The sequence below is a fragment of the Acomys minous genome (assembly GCF_964271855.1).
Source record: "Acomys minous genome assembly, chromosome: 7".
Taxonomy (NCBI): domain Eukaryota; kingdom Metazoa; phylum Chordata; class Mammalia; order Rodentia; family Muridae; genus Acomys; species Acomys minous.
The window spans coordinates 22,015,274-22,032,762 of record NC_140488.1 but is presented as its reverse complement, the minus strand read 5'-3'; the positions used below and the strand labels follow the sequence as shown (position 1 = coordinate 22,032,762).

At 39.8% G+C, this 17,489-nt stretch overlaps 1 protein-coding gene across 1 annotated transcript in view; it reads right to left on the bottom strand.

Annotated features, from left to right (window-relative positions):
* GPC3 (glypican 3) overlaps positions 1 to 17,489 on the bottom strand; it is a 346,350-nt gene that overhangs the window by 147,424 nt on the left and 181,437 nt on the right. Inside the window, exon 3 of the mRNA XM_084790106.1 lies at positions 3,428 to 4,122. Coding sequence (XP_084646232.1) covers positions 3,428 to 4,122 — 695 coding nt within the window. The remainder of the gene's footprint in view (positions 1 to 3,427; positions 4,123 to 17,489) is intronic.

The following is a 17,489-nucleotide window of genomic DNA, read 5'->3' as shown; positions in this document are numbered from 1 at the left end:
GGATCAAGTGGAACACTATTTAAATGGCAAGTTCTCTATCTAGCCTCTCCATAGAGTTGTGTTATTGGACTCTCATGGGCTTGGACTCCAGCAACATGTTAAACAAGTACTCCCGGTACCTGGGATGATGTCTCACGTTTAGGACGTAACCATCCGCTACATTCGGGTATGCGTCAGTAATAACACCCTAGTATTTGCCCACGTATCCTCACCTGGAAGTCTATGCGACTGAGAACCATCCTTGGAGAAACTAAACATTACCAACAGTTTATCCCTATGAAAGTCAAACCCATGTAGAAGGGCAAAACCATCTTCAGAATATGAGGTGGATTATAGCCACCAACCCAACGTAGCTAGACAACATCCCTGTGAGGACACTTCACCCCGTGACTTGTACAGCTGGCCAAGAATGCTGTTCCGGCCCCGCACTCCACTTCAGGAAGGGCATGATTTGAAAGAGAGATCTCAGCGCAACTGACCCTAAGAAAGGTGTGACTGTCGGGCATTCCTGTTTTATCAACACCAGAAAGTGAGGGGGCTCCAGCCGAATCTTGTTAATGCTTCATTTTAAGCCAGCTGTTGCTTTGAGGAATTCTGGCTATGGCTTTGTCAACATAAACAGAGTGTTTCAGTTCTCCTCACTCTAATAAATAGGATGCTTGTAGGATGTACAACCCAGCCTGCTAGTAGCCTGCATAAAGTGTAGGCTGGAACACACCCAGCCAATGACTCCCTAATCCCAACCAGGTGACCATAGAACAGCAATGAGGCAGCACACATATGCTTTCTGACTTAGGTTAAGCCTTCCCAGGGGATGGCAGACTTCACGCTCTCATAACCAGATGGGAACTGGGAGCAATCAGGCCCTTAATGGCCAAAACAGAAAGGGACTGCATCACTAAGCACCTCTTGACAGCCAAGGACTTTCCTCCTGAAAGATGACACAAAATGTACTCCCCCCCCCCCACTGTATACGAGATATGTGCATGAGCTTACATGTACACACACCTAAAAGGTAGCAAGTTTGAAAGCCCGAAATAGCTATGCAATTGAAGTTCAGTATGTCTTTGCAAAATCCTAATGATGCTTTTAGAGTGAAAGTCTGGAAGGATCTACTAGGGGACAGAGTGAGATGGCAGAAAGAATATTAGAATATTAGATTGCAGCAGAATACCTCGGATTCTGCTTCCGGCTCTTTTATTAGCTAAATAACTTTTGGTATGCCTCCTGGGACTTCATTTCTTCATTTTCAAGTGAATGGAATTAGACTAGCTCAATTTTTCACAAGCCTTTCCAATATTCACATCATAGTAAAATGTTCAGCATGGCGGAATTTATTCAGTTGCAGGTCCATCTACCAGTAAAACTGTGACATGCCAAGACTTCAGAACTGTCTTGGGAAGTTAAGAAAGCCTAGCACCTGACAAAGTTCCATGCAGAAAGCAGATGTCGATAAATGTTCACTCAACCAACCTACATGTCTAGATCTCATCAAAACTGTGCATTTGGTTTTGTTTCATAATTGTTTCTTTTTTTTTTTTAATTTAGTTTTGTTTTTCTTCTCTTTCTTGTTTGTTTTTGGAGACTGGGTCTTAGATTAAAGCAGGCGGTACTCTCCAGCTCCCGATCCTCGTGGCCCAGCGTCCTGAGTTCCAGGGCTATGAAAGCATGTGCCATGTGTACCTCCATACCACATCTTATTGTTTTTAAAAGCACTGGAGGAGGAAACCTGCCTTGAAGGCTCATTATGCTACTGTCAAAGTATTTTGTGTAGATAATCTTTAAATACTCATGCATCTTGCCCTTAAGTCTTCTTATCCTCTTACTGTAGACATTCTCAAAGCCCTTGGTTGGTGCTAGACACACAGTGGGCCCTCAATCAATGTTAGTGAATGAACATATGAGTGCACTTACTTTTCATTTTTCTAGTTCTGTGCAATTTACTTTTGCATGAGGCCCCAGAATCTGGCCTCAAATTATAAAGCAGTCAAGGGAATAATTAGCCATCGAAGAACACCATCGTTAGATAGGGCATTTCTGTTCATTTTACTATAAAATATTTTCTCAGCAAATGGGTTTTAAATGGCCAACACTGTGAATGGGGCAATTAGAGCAGCTCCATAAGTAGCCATGCAGAGGGCTGTATCATTTCCGTCCTCCCTCCCAGCTCAATTCACCAAAGAAACCAATTATCCCTATCACTTTGCACTTCCAGAGTTTAAAGACAAGGCTAACTAGCCCTGCTGCTCTCCACATTCTGGATAAATAACGGCCCAGAGTACACAGTGGGTTACTGGAGGGAAGCTAAACGCAGGAGTCAACACGGCCAGCCACGCCTGGGTTCGAATCCCAGCTCCTTCTATAGAACAGGGTTAGAGATCTTGATAAGTACTGCTGCTCTTTAAGTTCTATACCTCCTGAGTGCACCAGGTCCACTGTAAGACCCATCTTCTTGCTGTAATAGAATATCATGCGCACTGACCAACAGAGCACCTGAGATGTAGGCAGGAGCTCAATAATGGTAGTGCATTGTACTGCTCTGCCACATCCTCCTAAGAAGATAGAAGCAGTTAGGAATCAAGCACTGTCTTAAAAGGACATGGCTGGAAGCTCTTAGCTGTATGTTCTGCTCTACCTCAGAAATGGCCTTCTCTGTGGTTCTGTGACAAAATCTCCTTGAAGCCAAGTAAGCTGCTACCTGGCTTGCAGAACAACTGTCCGTCTCCCATCACAAATCCCATCAGTCTTAGATGGTATAATTAAAGCTGCAAACATGAGTATTGGGGAGCACAGATGATTTGCTTTTCTTAGGTCCATGTGTGGTTTTAGTTAGTAGACACTGTTTGACTCTTTTCTCTTTAGATGGTATTTTAAATTCTCCTCAGAATGCTAGCGTGATATATGTGAGGAAGACTACAGAGTGAATGCAGAATGCAAGCTGATGACAACTGAACTAAAATTTCAGTTTGGATGCCCTTGAGCAACAAGCAACTCACTAAGCTTCAGTGTCATTGTTTATAAGAGAGAGGAAATAGCAAAGTATTATCATAAGTATCACGATAATAAGAATAACAGCTATCGCTTAATAAAGTCTCTCCATATCCCACACAGATGTTAAGTGTTTGAATACATGCTATGCTTTCATGAAGTAAAAACAAAATGAGACTCATAAAGATAAAATTAGTTCCCACTACTCTTCATCAAGGAAGTATGTGGAGTTAGAATACAAAGCCTGTTATTAGGACCATGTAGCCCGTAGTCCTAACATGCTGCCTATCTCTGTGAGTTCATTCAGCTTGTCTGTCATTCTCACTTGCTTGTTGTTTTTCTTTCTCTATTTTTCTATCAGTTTCTGCTGCTGGAGAGGTCACCCCACCACCACCACCACCACAACCACCACCATGATGGAGTGAAGACTGATACTTACAGTGGTGGTCAGCTTGCCTCCGTTCTTCTGCACATATTGGATGGAGTCATGGATCGTAGAGAAGAGTCCGAGCAGCACGTTCTCCATGTCGTAGATTCTGTACATGCCGTTCACGAGTTCTTCCAGAGACAGAATGTATTCTCTCCAGTACTTGTCGATCTCCACCACACCTGCCATACAGCCTTGCATGACCACGTTGCAATAACCACCGCAAGGCTTAACCATCATCAGTCCCTGGCAGTAAGAGCAATACCACATTCTGGTGAGCATACGGCCACAGTCCTTGCTAAACTTGAGGTGGTCGGTGGTGTTGATTACTTCAATTCCAAGATTCAGGGCTTGAAGGAAGATTCTAGTGACTTGCAGTGACTTGGAAACCTGGGTCATGATGAGCTTGGGGAAACTGCCAAATACTTTCAGGTCACGTCTTGCTCCTCGGAGGCACTCGTTGATATCCAGTACTGACTCCGGCAGGCCTGGGTTCATCATCTGGGTATAGATGACTGGGAAGAGGCTGTCGAACAGTTCATTGACCATATCATCCACGTTGATATCAGAACCCAAGATGTAGAGAGACACATCTGTGAAAAATTCACCTACAAAGTCAAAAGCTTGCGGGGTCAGGCTGGGGTAGTTGTTCTTGAACATAGCGTTAGTGTAGTTCTTGGCATGGCGAACAACAATTTCAAAGGCCTCTGTAAAATAAGAGAAAAAAACATGTCCACAAATTAAAATGGGGTGTGATTAGGTTTAATATGTCTCTGTTGCTTTGGTGATTAAGTTCCATTTGCTTTAAAGGATTGACTCATTCATTGCTGGCATTACATGGATTCCTGCAGTGGTTTGCTCCCATAAATCAATTTTCCTTTCTGAATCTGAAGCCTAAACTTTGATGTGCACATAAATTCTTAAACACACAAACTGTATTTCAAACGACAACTGACAGGATGCAGTTAACATTCCAGCCTTTCGTGAAAATATTGATTAAAATTTGGCTAAATGAGAAGTTATTTCTTGTCCTCTCGTTGATTCATTCAGTTAAAAAGAAATTACATTTCAGGACATTTCATTTTTGGGCAGAGATAAATATTTGACAACAGACCATATACTAGATAAGCACAGATAGCAGCCTGGAGCCTGATCCAACCCAGAGGAGAGGAGAGTTATTAGGCAAGAGCAAGAGATAACCCCAACTGAATTCTTTTGGGTAGATTTTCTCCAAATAACTTTAAAGCTAGTTATCTGACAGATTGCCAGACCTGAAAAAGGAATTTATCCACTGAATGGGTATCTGGGTGGGAAGAACCAGCCATGCTCTCATTTCTACATTTGGTATTGACAGTAACTGCAAGGTGAACATCTGGAGGAATAACCACTAAGCTTGGTTGGTAAGTTCAGCTTCCACATGGCTTGGAAGCCTCATCCAGTCTACAGAGACCATCACAAATTCAAGATTACATCTGTTGCTTCAACCCCTTGGCATAAAGCCCAATTAGTGTCACTGCTTTGAGAGAAAAAGTAGAAATGTTGTGCCATCCTATTTTCCACAAATCAAAGTATTCTAAACACAAATTATCCCAAATACTGCGAGTGTCACATTTATATGCAAAAACCCCACCACAGCAGATTAAAAAAGAGTTTAAAAACAAACAAAACTAGCCAAGTTTCCTGATATTTTAACCTTAGTACTTTCAGTCCCTCCTCAAAAGCAAGGGTCCATGACAGATGTACTTTAAATGATGCCAATTCATGAGCCTTGAAAAACCGAATTATTACTACCTTCAGACTACTAGAGAGACTGTATTCCTTGGGACTCACTTAGCCCAACATTTCAGTCATCTGTGGCAGAAATGAGCTCTAGGCTGAACCATCGCCATCTGCCCTAGATCCCTCACAAGGTAGAACTCAGTCCCTAGATCCCTCCTTGGAGCTAAACACTTGCCCAGCAATGTTGGAGAGGTGCCAGTGTAATTCTAAAGAGTTCCCAAGCCCACCAGAGACCAAAGAGGAATTTAAATGAGAACTTACCCATCTACAAAGGTTTTTGAGAATATGTGGACTGGCTACTAATCTGAGAGTGGCCTTTGCAATCCTGGGAGGTATTGGTTGATTCATTCTATTATGTAACTGTATGACCCAGAAACAAATTTTTCCTTTCTGTCAATCATTACATGCTCATTTGTTGGCTTTCTTTTGTTTAGAACATTAAATAATTTTTAGAAACTTTATCTTATAACAGTCTTCCTGGTTACACTTGTTACTTTCTTCTTCATCCTTGAATCGAAATGCTGAATGAAGCTATGTGATCATCTAGCCTAATACAAAGGGCCAGTCACTCAATTGTTGAAAATCATCAAAAATTTTAATGATTTAAATATGTATTCATTTTAATTTTAGGTAGAAATTTATTATTACATATTAGGCTGTGCTACTTGTTATGGATACATAAGACAGATGGAGATTAATGATATACCATCCTTGCCTCAGAAATATTCACAAGTAGCTAAACACGGTGGCTCATTCTTATAATCCCAACAATTGGGAAGCAGAGGCCAGAGCACTGTTCCAAGTTCAAAGCCAGTATGATCCACACAGGCTGGCCAGAGTTATACCTTATGTCAAAAAGGAACATTTACAGGTTATATAGTTTGAAGCGTAAAAGCCATATAACAAACATAATAGAAGCTACTTTTTCTAAGAGCCGTCTGAGTTTGGTATTATCAACGCTGATTTAACAGATGATGAAACAGAGTCTCAGTAGGATGGACATATATTTCCCCAAGCTCACACACAGTAGCAAAGCAGAAGTAATCAATTCCAACCAGTGTCTCTAAGTGGCGGTTACACCCTAGCTTCCTTCCAACTCCGAGTCTACACAGAGTCTCAAAGAAATTTGTAGAAAGTTAAGTTCTATTTGAAACTCATCATTTTCCCATAGGCTTTCTCATCTCTGAATGAAAATGTACCAGAAGAAGTCGAAACCCAAATACCAATAAAGCATAGCGGCACTTTCCTCTTGGCCTTGGGGCAGCATGAAGGAACGAAGGAAGTGAGGGAAGAAGGCTGCTTTGCAGCTCACGCCTGTAGATCTCAACCACCCAGGCCACTCTAAAATGAATTCTCTGCAAAGAGAACTGTACCTAAACTGCTGTGTAGTCACTCTCTAATATACAAGATACACATGGCAGGAAAAGCCCCCAGATTCTCCTGCCAATAATATTTCTTTTCAAAGTTCTGTTGCCAGCACTGCTGGATCAATAGAAAAAGAAAATTACAAAAGATCATGAACTGTCTACAGAAACAACAACAACAACGACACATATTGCAGGGCGGAAGGGTTGGGGTCCATACTGAACATCAAGCTCTTATGTGCTTTCTACAGCAGAATCTGCATAGCAGAATGAACTTAGCACATCTCTGGATTTTGCCCAGTTTTCTCGCTTCTACATCACATGATACCAGACCAAAGTACGAGGGCTCAAATAAAGATTTTATGGGTCTTCTATAAGGTTTCACGGGGTCTCATAGGAAGCAGCGCTAAGTGAAAAGAGATGCTGGGCTTTCTTCAGTCTCTTGAGGGTTCATGAAATAAAGGTAAGGGCAGGAGTAAATACTAGTGAGTGTAAGTCATTGATAACGTGGCCGGGTAATCAAGTATACTTGAGCGAGAGGTGATATTGCGCTTTCCTTGGATGAAGCGAAGAGTTGTGTGCAGGGAACATTACAGCAAATCTAGTGGAATCGGAGTTATCATGTCATCAAAAGCATCCACTGAATTTATAATCTATAGATGAAAATAAATGGGTTTAATAAAATGAGATGATATGCCCAGATAAGAAAAGGTTCCATTTTCTCTTTATTACTATTGCATTTTTATTTGTTGATTGTGTATATATGCGTATGTGCGCACACACACATGTGCCATGGCATGCTCATGGAGTTCAGAGGAGAACTTATAGGAATCATTTCTCACATTCCACCATGTGAGTTCTGGGTATCAGGATCAAACTCAATTTGTTGGGCTTGGCAATAGGCTTAAGCATCTCATCATCCCAATCCCTAGCTTTCTAAATGTTCCCACCACCATCCCATCCCCACAGTCTTCTTCTTAAAGTCTGATGCTCAATTACAGGTTCAGTCCTCCAAATATAGTTTCATGGGGGAAGTGTGCAGACTCTCTTTAAATGGTTAAATTAACAACTTCTTCCTCTTCCTCTTCCTCTTCCTCTTCCTCCTCCTCCTCCTCCTCCTCCTCCTCTTCTTCTTCTTCTTCTTCTTCTTCTTCTTCTTCTTCTTCTTCTTCTTCTTCTCCTTCCCCCCCACCCCCCGCCCCTGCCCAAGATATAAAGTCTCTCACTGCAGCACAATGGCATTCCTTAGTATATAGTGCTGGTGTTCCTGCACTCAGACCTACACTAAATGAAATGGGCTTCTAATTTGCCTTCTTGGTAGCCAGCTGAGTATATTTTTTAAAAGGAGACTATACTTGGAGTTAAAATACAAGAAAAATAAATGAACCATGGAATCCCTTTCAAGGTCTGTAGAATAAGCAATTGCTATAGAAACCAGTTATTTTTTTCAAGGCAGTTTTTCCAGCACTGCAATGATGGCAACTACTTTATGAGAACTTTTTTTTATGGCGCTATGATAAATACTTCATAATGGCTTGGGCTGAAAAGTACAGGTACTTGGATGGAAAAAGAAAACTAATCTTTCCCGGTACCTGCAAGGTGCATGCCAGAATCCACATGCTTATATCTATCCTCTATGCAACTATGGCATAACCACATGTGTTCAGAATCATTTTTACTTTACTGGGGAGTAAACTGAGGCTCAAAGGTGATATGACTGACACAGGTAATATTTATAGTCCAGGAACTCAGTTTAAAAGTAGAGACATTTAATCTTGATTAATTGCTAGAGGCCGAAGGTGGATTAGCCTGAAAGCTAAAAATGCTGAAGGGCTGGGGAGACAGCTCAGTTGGTAAAGAGCTTACTGTGAAAGCATAGATATCTGAGTTCAGTCCCTAGAACCTATGTAAAAAAGTCTGGGCATAGTGGCATGAGTTTGTAATCTCGGTGCCAGGGAGGTAGAATTAGGAAGAACCATGGGGCTTGATGGCCAGCCTGTCTAGTTTACTTGTTGAGCTCTAGATCAATGAAAGGTCTAGTCTTCAAAGAAACAACAAACAAAAAAACCAAAGGAAACCACAGCAAACAAACAAAACACCCATATTACAAAAGGGATATGGACGATGCCTGAGAGATGACTGCCATGGTTGAGCTTCGCTTCTACATGGACACATGTATGAATAAATACTCTCTCTCCCTCCCTCCCTCCCTCCCTCTGTCTCTCTCCCTCCGTGTCTGTCTCTCTCTCTCTCTCTCTCTCTCTCTCTCTCTCTCTCTCTCTCTCTCTCTCTCCGACTTGGAAATCTGATATCCTTCTCTGAGTTTTATTTGGAAAAAAAAAAAAGACACAAAGTTTTCACAGTGGAGATCCCAAAAAGTAAAACTCATCTTTTGAGAAGAGGAGGAAAAGTTAATCTACATATCTTCCATAACCAATATATGCCTTTCAAGGAATACAGCACCTCAGCAGAGTATCACATCACTGCAGGAAAAGGAGGGCCAAGAAAAACTTTCTGAAGGACATAGCCAAAGACTTAGGAAGCACATAATGCAATTGATCATTAAATTGTAGGCAATTTGTACATTTACACCTTAGCACAGCATCAGTGTGTCTAAAGCCAAGTAACAGTTTGAAGAGAGAAAAATCACTGTGGCACCCATGTTGAGTTATGATATAGAATATGCAAGAGAATATGAGTGATGTAAACTCAAAGATGGAAACTGTAACCACTGTCAAAAGGAAATGCTAGGAATCAAATGCATTGAAACAGAAGCGAAACAAATCTTTCACGGGCTCATCAATATACTAGACATAACAAAGGAAAGAATTAGAGAGCTTGAAGAAAAATCAGAAATTTTACAAACCAAAATGGGGGGGGGGAGAAGGAAGGAAGGAAGAACTTCTAAAAAAAGAAAGATGAATTTGTAAGATGTGAATTGTGTAAAACTATAACAGAAGAAAAGAGATTATTGGGCAGAAGTATTTGAAGACCTTATGGCCAAGATTTTTCCAAAATTCTTGAGACACCACTCAAAAGTCTAGGGAACTGAAAGAACAAGGGGAATGAAGAGCAAAATGTCAACACAAAAAAGTGGAGAGAACCTGACAGCCTTGGAAGAGGCTGTGGACTCAGTAAAGATAAGACTACGTCAACCGCACCAGCAACCACACGAGCAAACCAGTTAAAGGTGGAAAGAAAGGGAAGCCAGAGGCTCTAGAGCTTCACATCAGCAACACTCTCCTTCAACATTCAAACAGGATAAGAACTTTCTCAGAAAATACTGCGGGAATTTGTCACTGGTAAGACTGACAGGAAATCTTAAAACCAATTACAGTCACTGATTCTGAGGAAGACTAGAAAGGAAGGTGGAAGGGAAGAGGTGTCAGTGGTGAATAAAGAAAAAAAATTTTTTGTCTCTTTTTCTTAACTGATCAATATATCGAAGTGGTAGAGCACTTTTCCTAGCATTAGTGAGACACTGGGTTAAATTCAAAGCACCATTAATTGAATGAATGAAGGCCAGGCATGGTGGTGCACACCTTTAATCCCAGCACTCAGAGGCAGAGGCAGGTGGATCTCTGTGAGTTTGAGGCCAGCCTGGTCTACAGAGCAAGTTCAAGGACAGCCAGGGCTCTTACGCAAAGAAACACTGTCTTGGAAAATTAATTGATTAATTAATTAATTCATCCATAAATGAATAAAATATAGCAGTAATAAACCCAATAACCTTCTTGAAAATAGGCAAAATATCTGGCCAGTTGCTTTTCCAATGAAGATTGACAGATCCCAAAGAAATAGAGAAGATTCTCAATACCACACATTTTTAGGAAATTAAATATTAAAATAATTATGAGATGCCATTGTACAGGCACTGGAATGGTTAAAAGTCATACAATGGACAATACCAAATTCTGTAAGGATGTACAATAACAGCAACAGATACTGAGATATATGGTAGGAATACAAGATGATACAACCGCTTTAGATGACAAGTTTCTTGTAAAACAAAACATTTTTATGATGTTATCCAAAGACTGTGCTTCCTTTATCACCTACTTGACTTTTTTTCTAATTTAAAATGGTTCAAAATAAAGTCTATTAATTTTTGAAAGCACCAAAACTTTAGAAGTCAGTCTTTGATGGAAGTAGTGATGAGAACCACTGAACACAGTTAAGTCACTCCCTCTTTTTTCCTTCAATCTGCTTTGACATTTTGTTCTGGAAAAAGGGAGTTTTAGCATACAATAGCTGTCATATGACATCAATGTCATTTTAGCTTGAAAAACCACTGCAAAAAGTTAATGGACCAAAACATCCGAACAGGTAACATATTTCAGTGTTATTTTTGAATTTTGAATGGTTTTTTGAAAACCAGCCACACCGAATAAAAAGTTTAGGTTGCAAGTATTTTAAAAAAGTAGTCCATAGAGACAACATTAAACACTATAGTTCAATTTCTGTTGGATTTCCATGGTACTTTATATTTCATATTAATTTAACCAGAACTGACTAAGCTTAGGAATAAAATGCTATTAAATATGTCATTTATTTGTACAGGACTATGACTGGCCTATAAACGTGCAGTTTCCATTTTAACCTTTCACACAATTGGGCATCTAAATACATCAACTAGCAGTAAAGAAATACTTGAATGAAAGATATGTATTTTAATGGGTTATTACTAATATCATTAGAAATAGGTGATAGACAGGCAGACATACTGATAAATAAATAAATAGATAATGATGGAGAAATAGATAGACAGATAAGTAGCTGAAAGAATGGATGGGGGATGACTGGACAGATAGATATAGATAGATAGATAGATAGATAGATAGATAGATAGATAGATAGATAGAAATTTCCTCCTAAGGCTATTACAGACTAGAGAAGACAATTAAAATGATTTATTCCAAGGGTTTTCAGAAGCAAGAAGTGAAAATCTGTACTAGAAAATTTATGAGCCTATACCAGCTGACCACACTTTTGCCCCATTAGTCCAATTAGTTCTTATCATTTACTGCCCATTAGTTTTCCTGAACAACTAGTTTGCTTTCACCTTCTGGACTCTGTGAGTCATGGAACTCATAATTTTTCCCTCCTCACATTTATGACTTGAAAGCTCACAGCTGAATTTACAGCCTCCCTCTATCAAGCATAATAAACTTCATGTCATGTATTTTGTGTCATAACCTTACTCCATCTTTCCTACCTGTGTTTTTCCACTGGTCTGAGGGTCCCTGGGTGTTTTAGTTACAGTGCACCTCATTGTTATTAGGCACAATCTTAAAGAGCATTTAAAAGTCTTTGGGGGAATAAACAAATAAGCAAATAAGGACACGGAGAAAGGCAGACAAAATATCATTGCAATCATATAGTCTCGTGTCTGGAGTAGCAATTACAGAGCCGTTTCCACTTATAAATGGGCGGTGTCCTTTCAGGAACTCATTAGCAGATGCTGTCCTCCTCAGCAGCTGCCAGAATGCTCTCTTTACACTCCCCACCCTCATCTTAAAATGTTTAATGTACCCGACAACTTTAAAATGGGGTAGGCTTTAGTGTGCCTAGCTTCAACAGAGCTACAAGTGTATATGCTCACATGGATATAGCTATGGGACAGCCCTGGGAAACCAGAGAACAGTGAAGGAGCACATCAGAGGAAGATCTCTTCTTGGCATTAATAAAGCTTTACTTTTTAAAATTATTTATTTATTAATTATACAGTGTTTTGCCTGCACAACAGAAGAGGGCACCAGATCTCATTGCAGATGGTTGTGAGGCACAGTGTGGTTGCTGGGAACTGAACTCAGGACCTTTGGAAGAGCAGGCAGTGCTCTTAACCGCTGAGCCATCTCTCCAGCCCACTAAAGCTTTATTTTGATAAAAAGTACTGCAGAAGCCACCAGAGTTAAGAAACCCATTTGACTGTGGGCACACCAAGAATCACCCTAGCTATTGTAGCCCAGTATTTTTTTTTTTACAGTATCAACGTGATGAGCTTTTTTATTCTAAGACATGATCCTTACTCTTTCCCATCCTCCCTCCTCCCCCACCTCCTCTTCCAGGATGCTTTGCCTGCATCTATGTCTATACACTGGCCACAGAAGCTGAAAACGGCCATCGGACCTACAGTTGCGAGCTTTGGGAATCAAACCCAGGTCCTCTGCAAAAGCAACAAGTGCTGTTAAACACTGAGCCATCTTTCGGTGCCCCCAATCCTGGTTCTTAAAAAAGAGTTTTGTCTGTAACTTGCTAGTAAGGATTTCTATAGAATTTTGCATTTCCATGGGCACTTTACAGCCAAAACTTTAGTAACAGCAAAGCAACAGGCTGCTCTTCCCCATAGGTACTGGACAGAACAGTCTCCTCTTTACTCCCATCAGTAACAAGAAGTATCCTAACTGAGTTGCCTTAAGAGCTCCACATGCACACTCTTCTGAAGGGATGATTCATTCATTAACTCAACAGGTGCCTCAATGAGCTACCATATACCAATATTGTATTCATTTTTAAGGAGAGCCACAAGACTTGCTGTTCGCTTTCTTATGTAAGAAGACATTGATCTGTGATATGTGACCTAAGGTCTAAAATTTGTTGAGATCCTTGCTGCTCCTTCTGTCCCTGAAGACACACAACCAATGTAAATTCCAACTTTTTTTGGCACCTAAATGACCACAAGCTCCTGTCATTTTATGACATTAGCTCAAACACCAACGAACATTTATCAGCTATTTTAGGTGTCTCACTGGACTGACTTATTATTTGTATAAATATATATTTCATTTAATACTTACTGGATGCATACTATGTGCTAGATTGTGGATAGAGCATGAAACTGCATGGTCCCTAAAGGCTTGTAACCAAATAATACATAGCCTCTCCCTGTTGAAAAGTACAAAATACCATATGTATATGAAAAGTATACTTTGCTCTAAAAATCTTTCATAGCTTAAGTATACACAGGATATAGGTTACGAAGTCACCATAACTAACCTATAAAGTGGCTCGTATCACTTCGGACGTTGGAAATTGGTATTCTGTTTTAATTCTCTCCCTCCTTCTCCATTGCTGAAAGTGAGTGTGTGTATGTGCACTGGTGCATACATGTAGCTAAGGGAAACATTATTATCCCAATTTCACACATGAGCTAGCTGAAATTAAGAGTGGATCTAAGTCATACAGCTCTCTGGTTCATGGTAGCAGTAATGGAACACAGGGCTCTTGGCTATGTATACAATGATGTTTCCATTATGCCCATCTCCTTCAAGGGTAAATAGTACACGGCATGTGGAGAGAGTCTTCAGGAATAATAAGGAACTAGTAACCTTGGACCACTTCATGTGTCAGACAATCTTTCAAGCATTTTATGGGAACTACCTTATAAAGAATGTCTACTCCTGTTCCCACTCTACAGGTAAAAACAAACAGACAGACAGACAACAGCAACAACAAAAACTGAGCCACAGAGAAGGAGAGGAAGTAGAAGAACAGAGATGTGAATTCATGCAGTCTGAATCTAGCAATTACCCACAAAACCACTTCACACTACTTCCTCAAATGCTATACCCATCTGAGTTAGGGGCATGGCTCATAGATAAAGTGCTCGCTACTCAGGCAACAGGACCCGAGTTCAGATTCCCCAAGACTCACATAAAGCCAGATGCAGTAGTACATATTTGCGATCCCAGTACTCATGCAGATAGAGGGAAGGCAGGGATAGGAGAACTCCAGGAAGCCCATGAGCCAACTAGCTCAGAGTATGCAACAACAAACAACAAAGGGACCCCATCTCAAACAAGGTACAAAGAGACAACTAACACTTGTGTAATAGTAATAATAATAATAATAATAATAATAATAATAATAATAATAATAATAATAATAATATACTTATGGCATAGATTGTGGTCGTGGTTATGTGCTTATATCGAAATTAAGCTGCAAGATTTCTGCATGTCAACTATGCACCAACAAAGTAAAAAAACACAGTGCCATTGTGATCTAGAAGTTAAGCCATCAAATCTTTGTAGGCTTGACTCACATAGTAATTGGTTCTTGTTTACATCAAATCAATGGAGGCTTTGCTATTACTTGAATTATTGGCTGTAGCAATTGTTACAGGCATTAGCAACTGTGTGAGAAGCAAGTGAAAATGGCAAAGAAATTAATTAGAGCCAGGCAGAGTAGTTCATGCCTATAATCCCAACACTTGGGTGAAGACAGGAGTATCGGGAGTTTGAGGCCTGCCTCAACTATACAGTGAGTTGGAGGCCAGCCTGGGGTACATGAGAATCTGTCTTAAAAATGAACCCCTTCAAGAAAATGAATTAGAAAAGGGTTTTTGTTGTTGTTGTTGTTGTTGTTGTTGTTGTTAAACACCCAATTGTATTTGTTTTTAAAAGAAACAAGATTTCTTAAGACTCCAATATATAAGATAAAGGTCCCAGTGCTGTGAAGCTAGGAGTATGCCCTCTTCCTTACAGAGCAATGGCTTAGCTGTCTATATTGTCCTGTGAAAACTATTACACGTGAGCTTAGTGGGCACAAACCAGGTGACCTTATGGAATCCGATCCTCTGAAGAGTCTTAAACAGTTGATTGTGGTAACAAAAGGTAGAAATGTGTTTAATAGAAGGTTAGAAAAAGAAGGAGATGAAGCAACTGGGGTAAGATGGAATTATAGCCCAAAAGAATAGAGGTATGGTCAGAAATGCAAGCAGCCACTCTGACAAATGCAAATGCTTGATTCAGCTTCCTTGTTTTATATTGTCAAAATATCCCCTAGCAATCATTAAATGCAATGCCACAGTCTTGGAGAAAGCCTCAGGTTCTCTGCTAAAACCAGGACAGCAGACATCTAGTATTGCCTCTGATTTGCAGAATTACAGACAAGGACATCTTTATACTATTTGTCACCAAACTTTAATAAACTCCAAGTCACCATTTGCATAAGACCAAAGACCATGATTTTCGAACTGCCTCTGACAAGCCTCAAAATTGAGTTCAGGAGATCTTCCTGACAGCAAGATGTCTTTCTTTTTCTTGAAATTGCACTACAGTAGCACTATTAGCTCACATGGCTTTAACTCATTAATGTTACAGTTCATAATCTTTATAGTTTCATACAGACAGTAGTGGAATCTCTGTTTAGGGGCAGGAGGGGGAGAGGTGTGTGCTCTTATCTGCAGGACATGGGACATTTGTTCATAGAAGTATTGCATGACTTTTATATATATTTGCAGTCCTAAGGAACTCCATTGCTTTCAGAAATAAATGCAACTGTTTAATCAAACCTGAATTTTTTGGATAACTCATTCTCTCTTAATTTTGGGCTATTTTGTTGGTGAATGAATCATTAACAACTACTGCAGACAAAAATTCAGGTGGTACTGAGCCTCAGAATTCTCTTGGTTTGAACACATCAAACAATAACGACATTATTCAGGCCTAGTGAGATTAGATGATCTGCTTCCCAGATCATAATGGTACCTGTACTCTTCACTTTATTGAAATATACTTGACATACATAAAACATATGCTTATAACTTGATTTCTTTCCTCTTCATTACCTTATTCCTCACCCCATATGCACAAGTTAATATTTAAATCTGAAGCAAATAGGGAAAAGGATTAAATCAGGAAAAATAGTTCAATCCGGACAGATGGACAAAAATTATACACTCATCTGTGGGAAAGGAAACCCAGTGATTGTCCATGCCAGCACCATTTCTGTGTGTTCTCAACACACTGACATTTTCTGGGTTCAAAGGCAATAGCTCCCAAATTACTGAAAGCCCTAGGCACTATTTTAAAATAACGCTTGGAGTGATCTGATATCTAAAGTGGCTTTTTACCAAAAAGAACCTTTGCCATAGTGCTGCATTCAAGAGGGCTTATTTTAAATGGACATTAAAAAATTGCCCATTGCTTGGCAATATGCCTGGAAAAGGGTGATTTTGAGGCTGGGTGTTTTAAACAGAATCGCTAAAACACAGCTGCAGTTGCCTTCCCTGTGAAATCTTCTGCTTCCGTTGCTTAGCACTTTCCACTTGTGCAAGCTCAGAGGGCAGAGTGCCCTTAATTCCAGCATAAAGAAAGACATAACTGACTTTCCTCTTCAGTTGACAGCACTAGGCCAGACTCAAGCTACACCTTCCAAATCATGGCATCTGGGGCAGTGGAGTTGATATCATTGACAATTCTGTCTTGACTGAAAAAAAGAAAGCAGTCCTTTCAATATGTTACTGTTTAAGTCAAAGACTAAGAGATGACCTGAAATTCAAATTTGTCATTTCATAAAATATCCATCTGGCTGTCAATAAAGCCAGCACCTCTACCTCAGAATAGCTAAAACCAGAGACGTACATCACATTGTTTTCTATTCTTTCTTGGAATACAAATCATCTGAGCATAGAGAGGAATAAGAAAGAGTAGTACTGACACCAATGTTTCATTGGAATATTGATATAAATGATGTTCAAATCATCCTTGTAATGGACCAATAATTACCTTTTTCTGAGCTGTATCTTTGAACTTTTCCAGACAGTTCAGAGATTTTTACTATAGAACAAAGTACTGATGCTCATATGCCAAAAAATTCTAACATTCATCTTTTCCACATGTTCCTTTGCTCTCTCTGTATTGAAATTGCTCCCTTTCTCCTGTACGAATGCCAGAGAGAGGTCACTGAATGCTTCCATATAAAAAACAGAGAAATAAAATTTACCTGTCAATTCTCAATGCTTGTTAAAGTGCAATGGCATATAATGTGCCTTTGTTACGCTAAAGGGTTATGTGAATCAGCTTATATACTGGCTACCAAACTTACTTCCAAAAAAAATGAGTGGGAAAGATGAGAATGTTAATTTACTTGAACATAGGTTAAGTCGCTATTGATGCCAAAACAAAGACTGCTGCATGGTGTCAGGA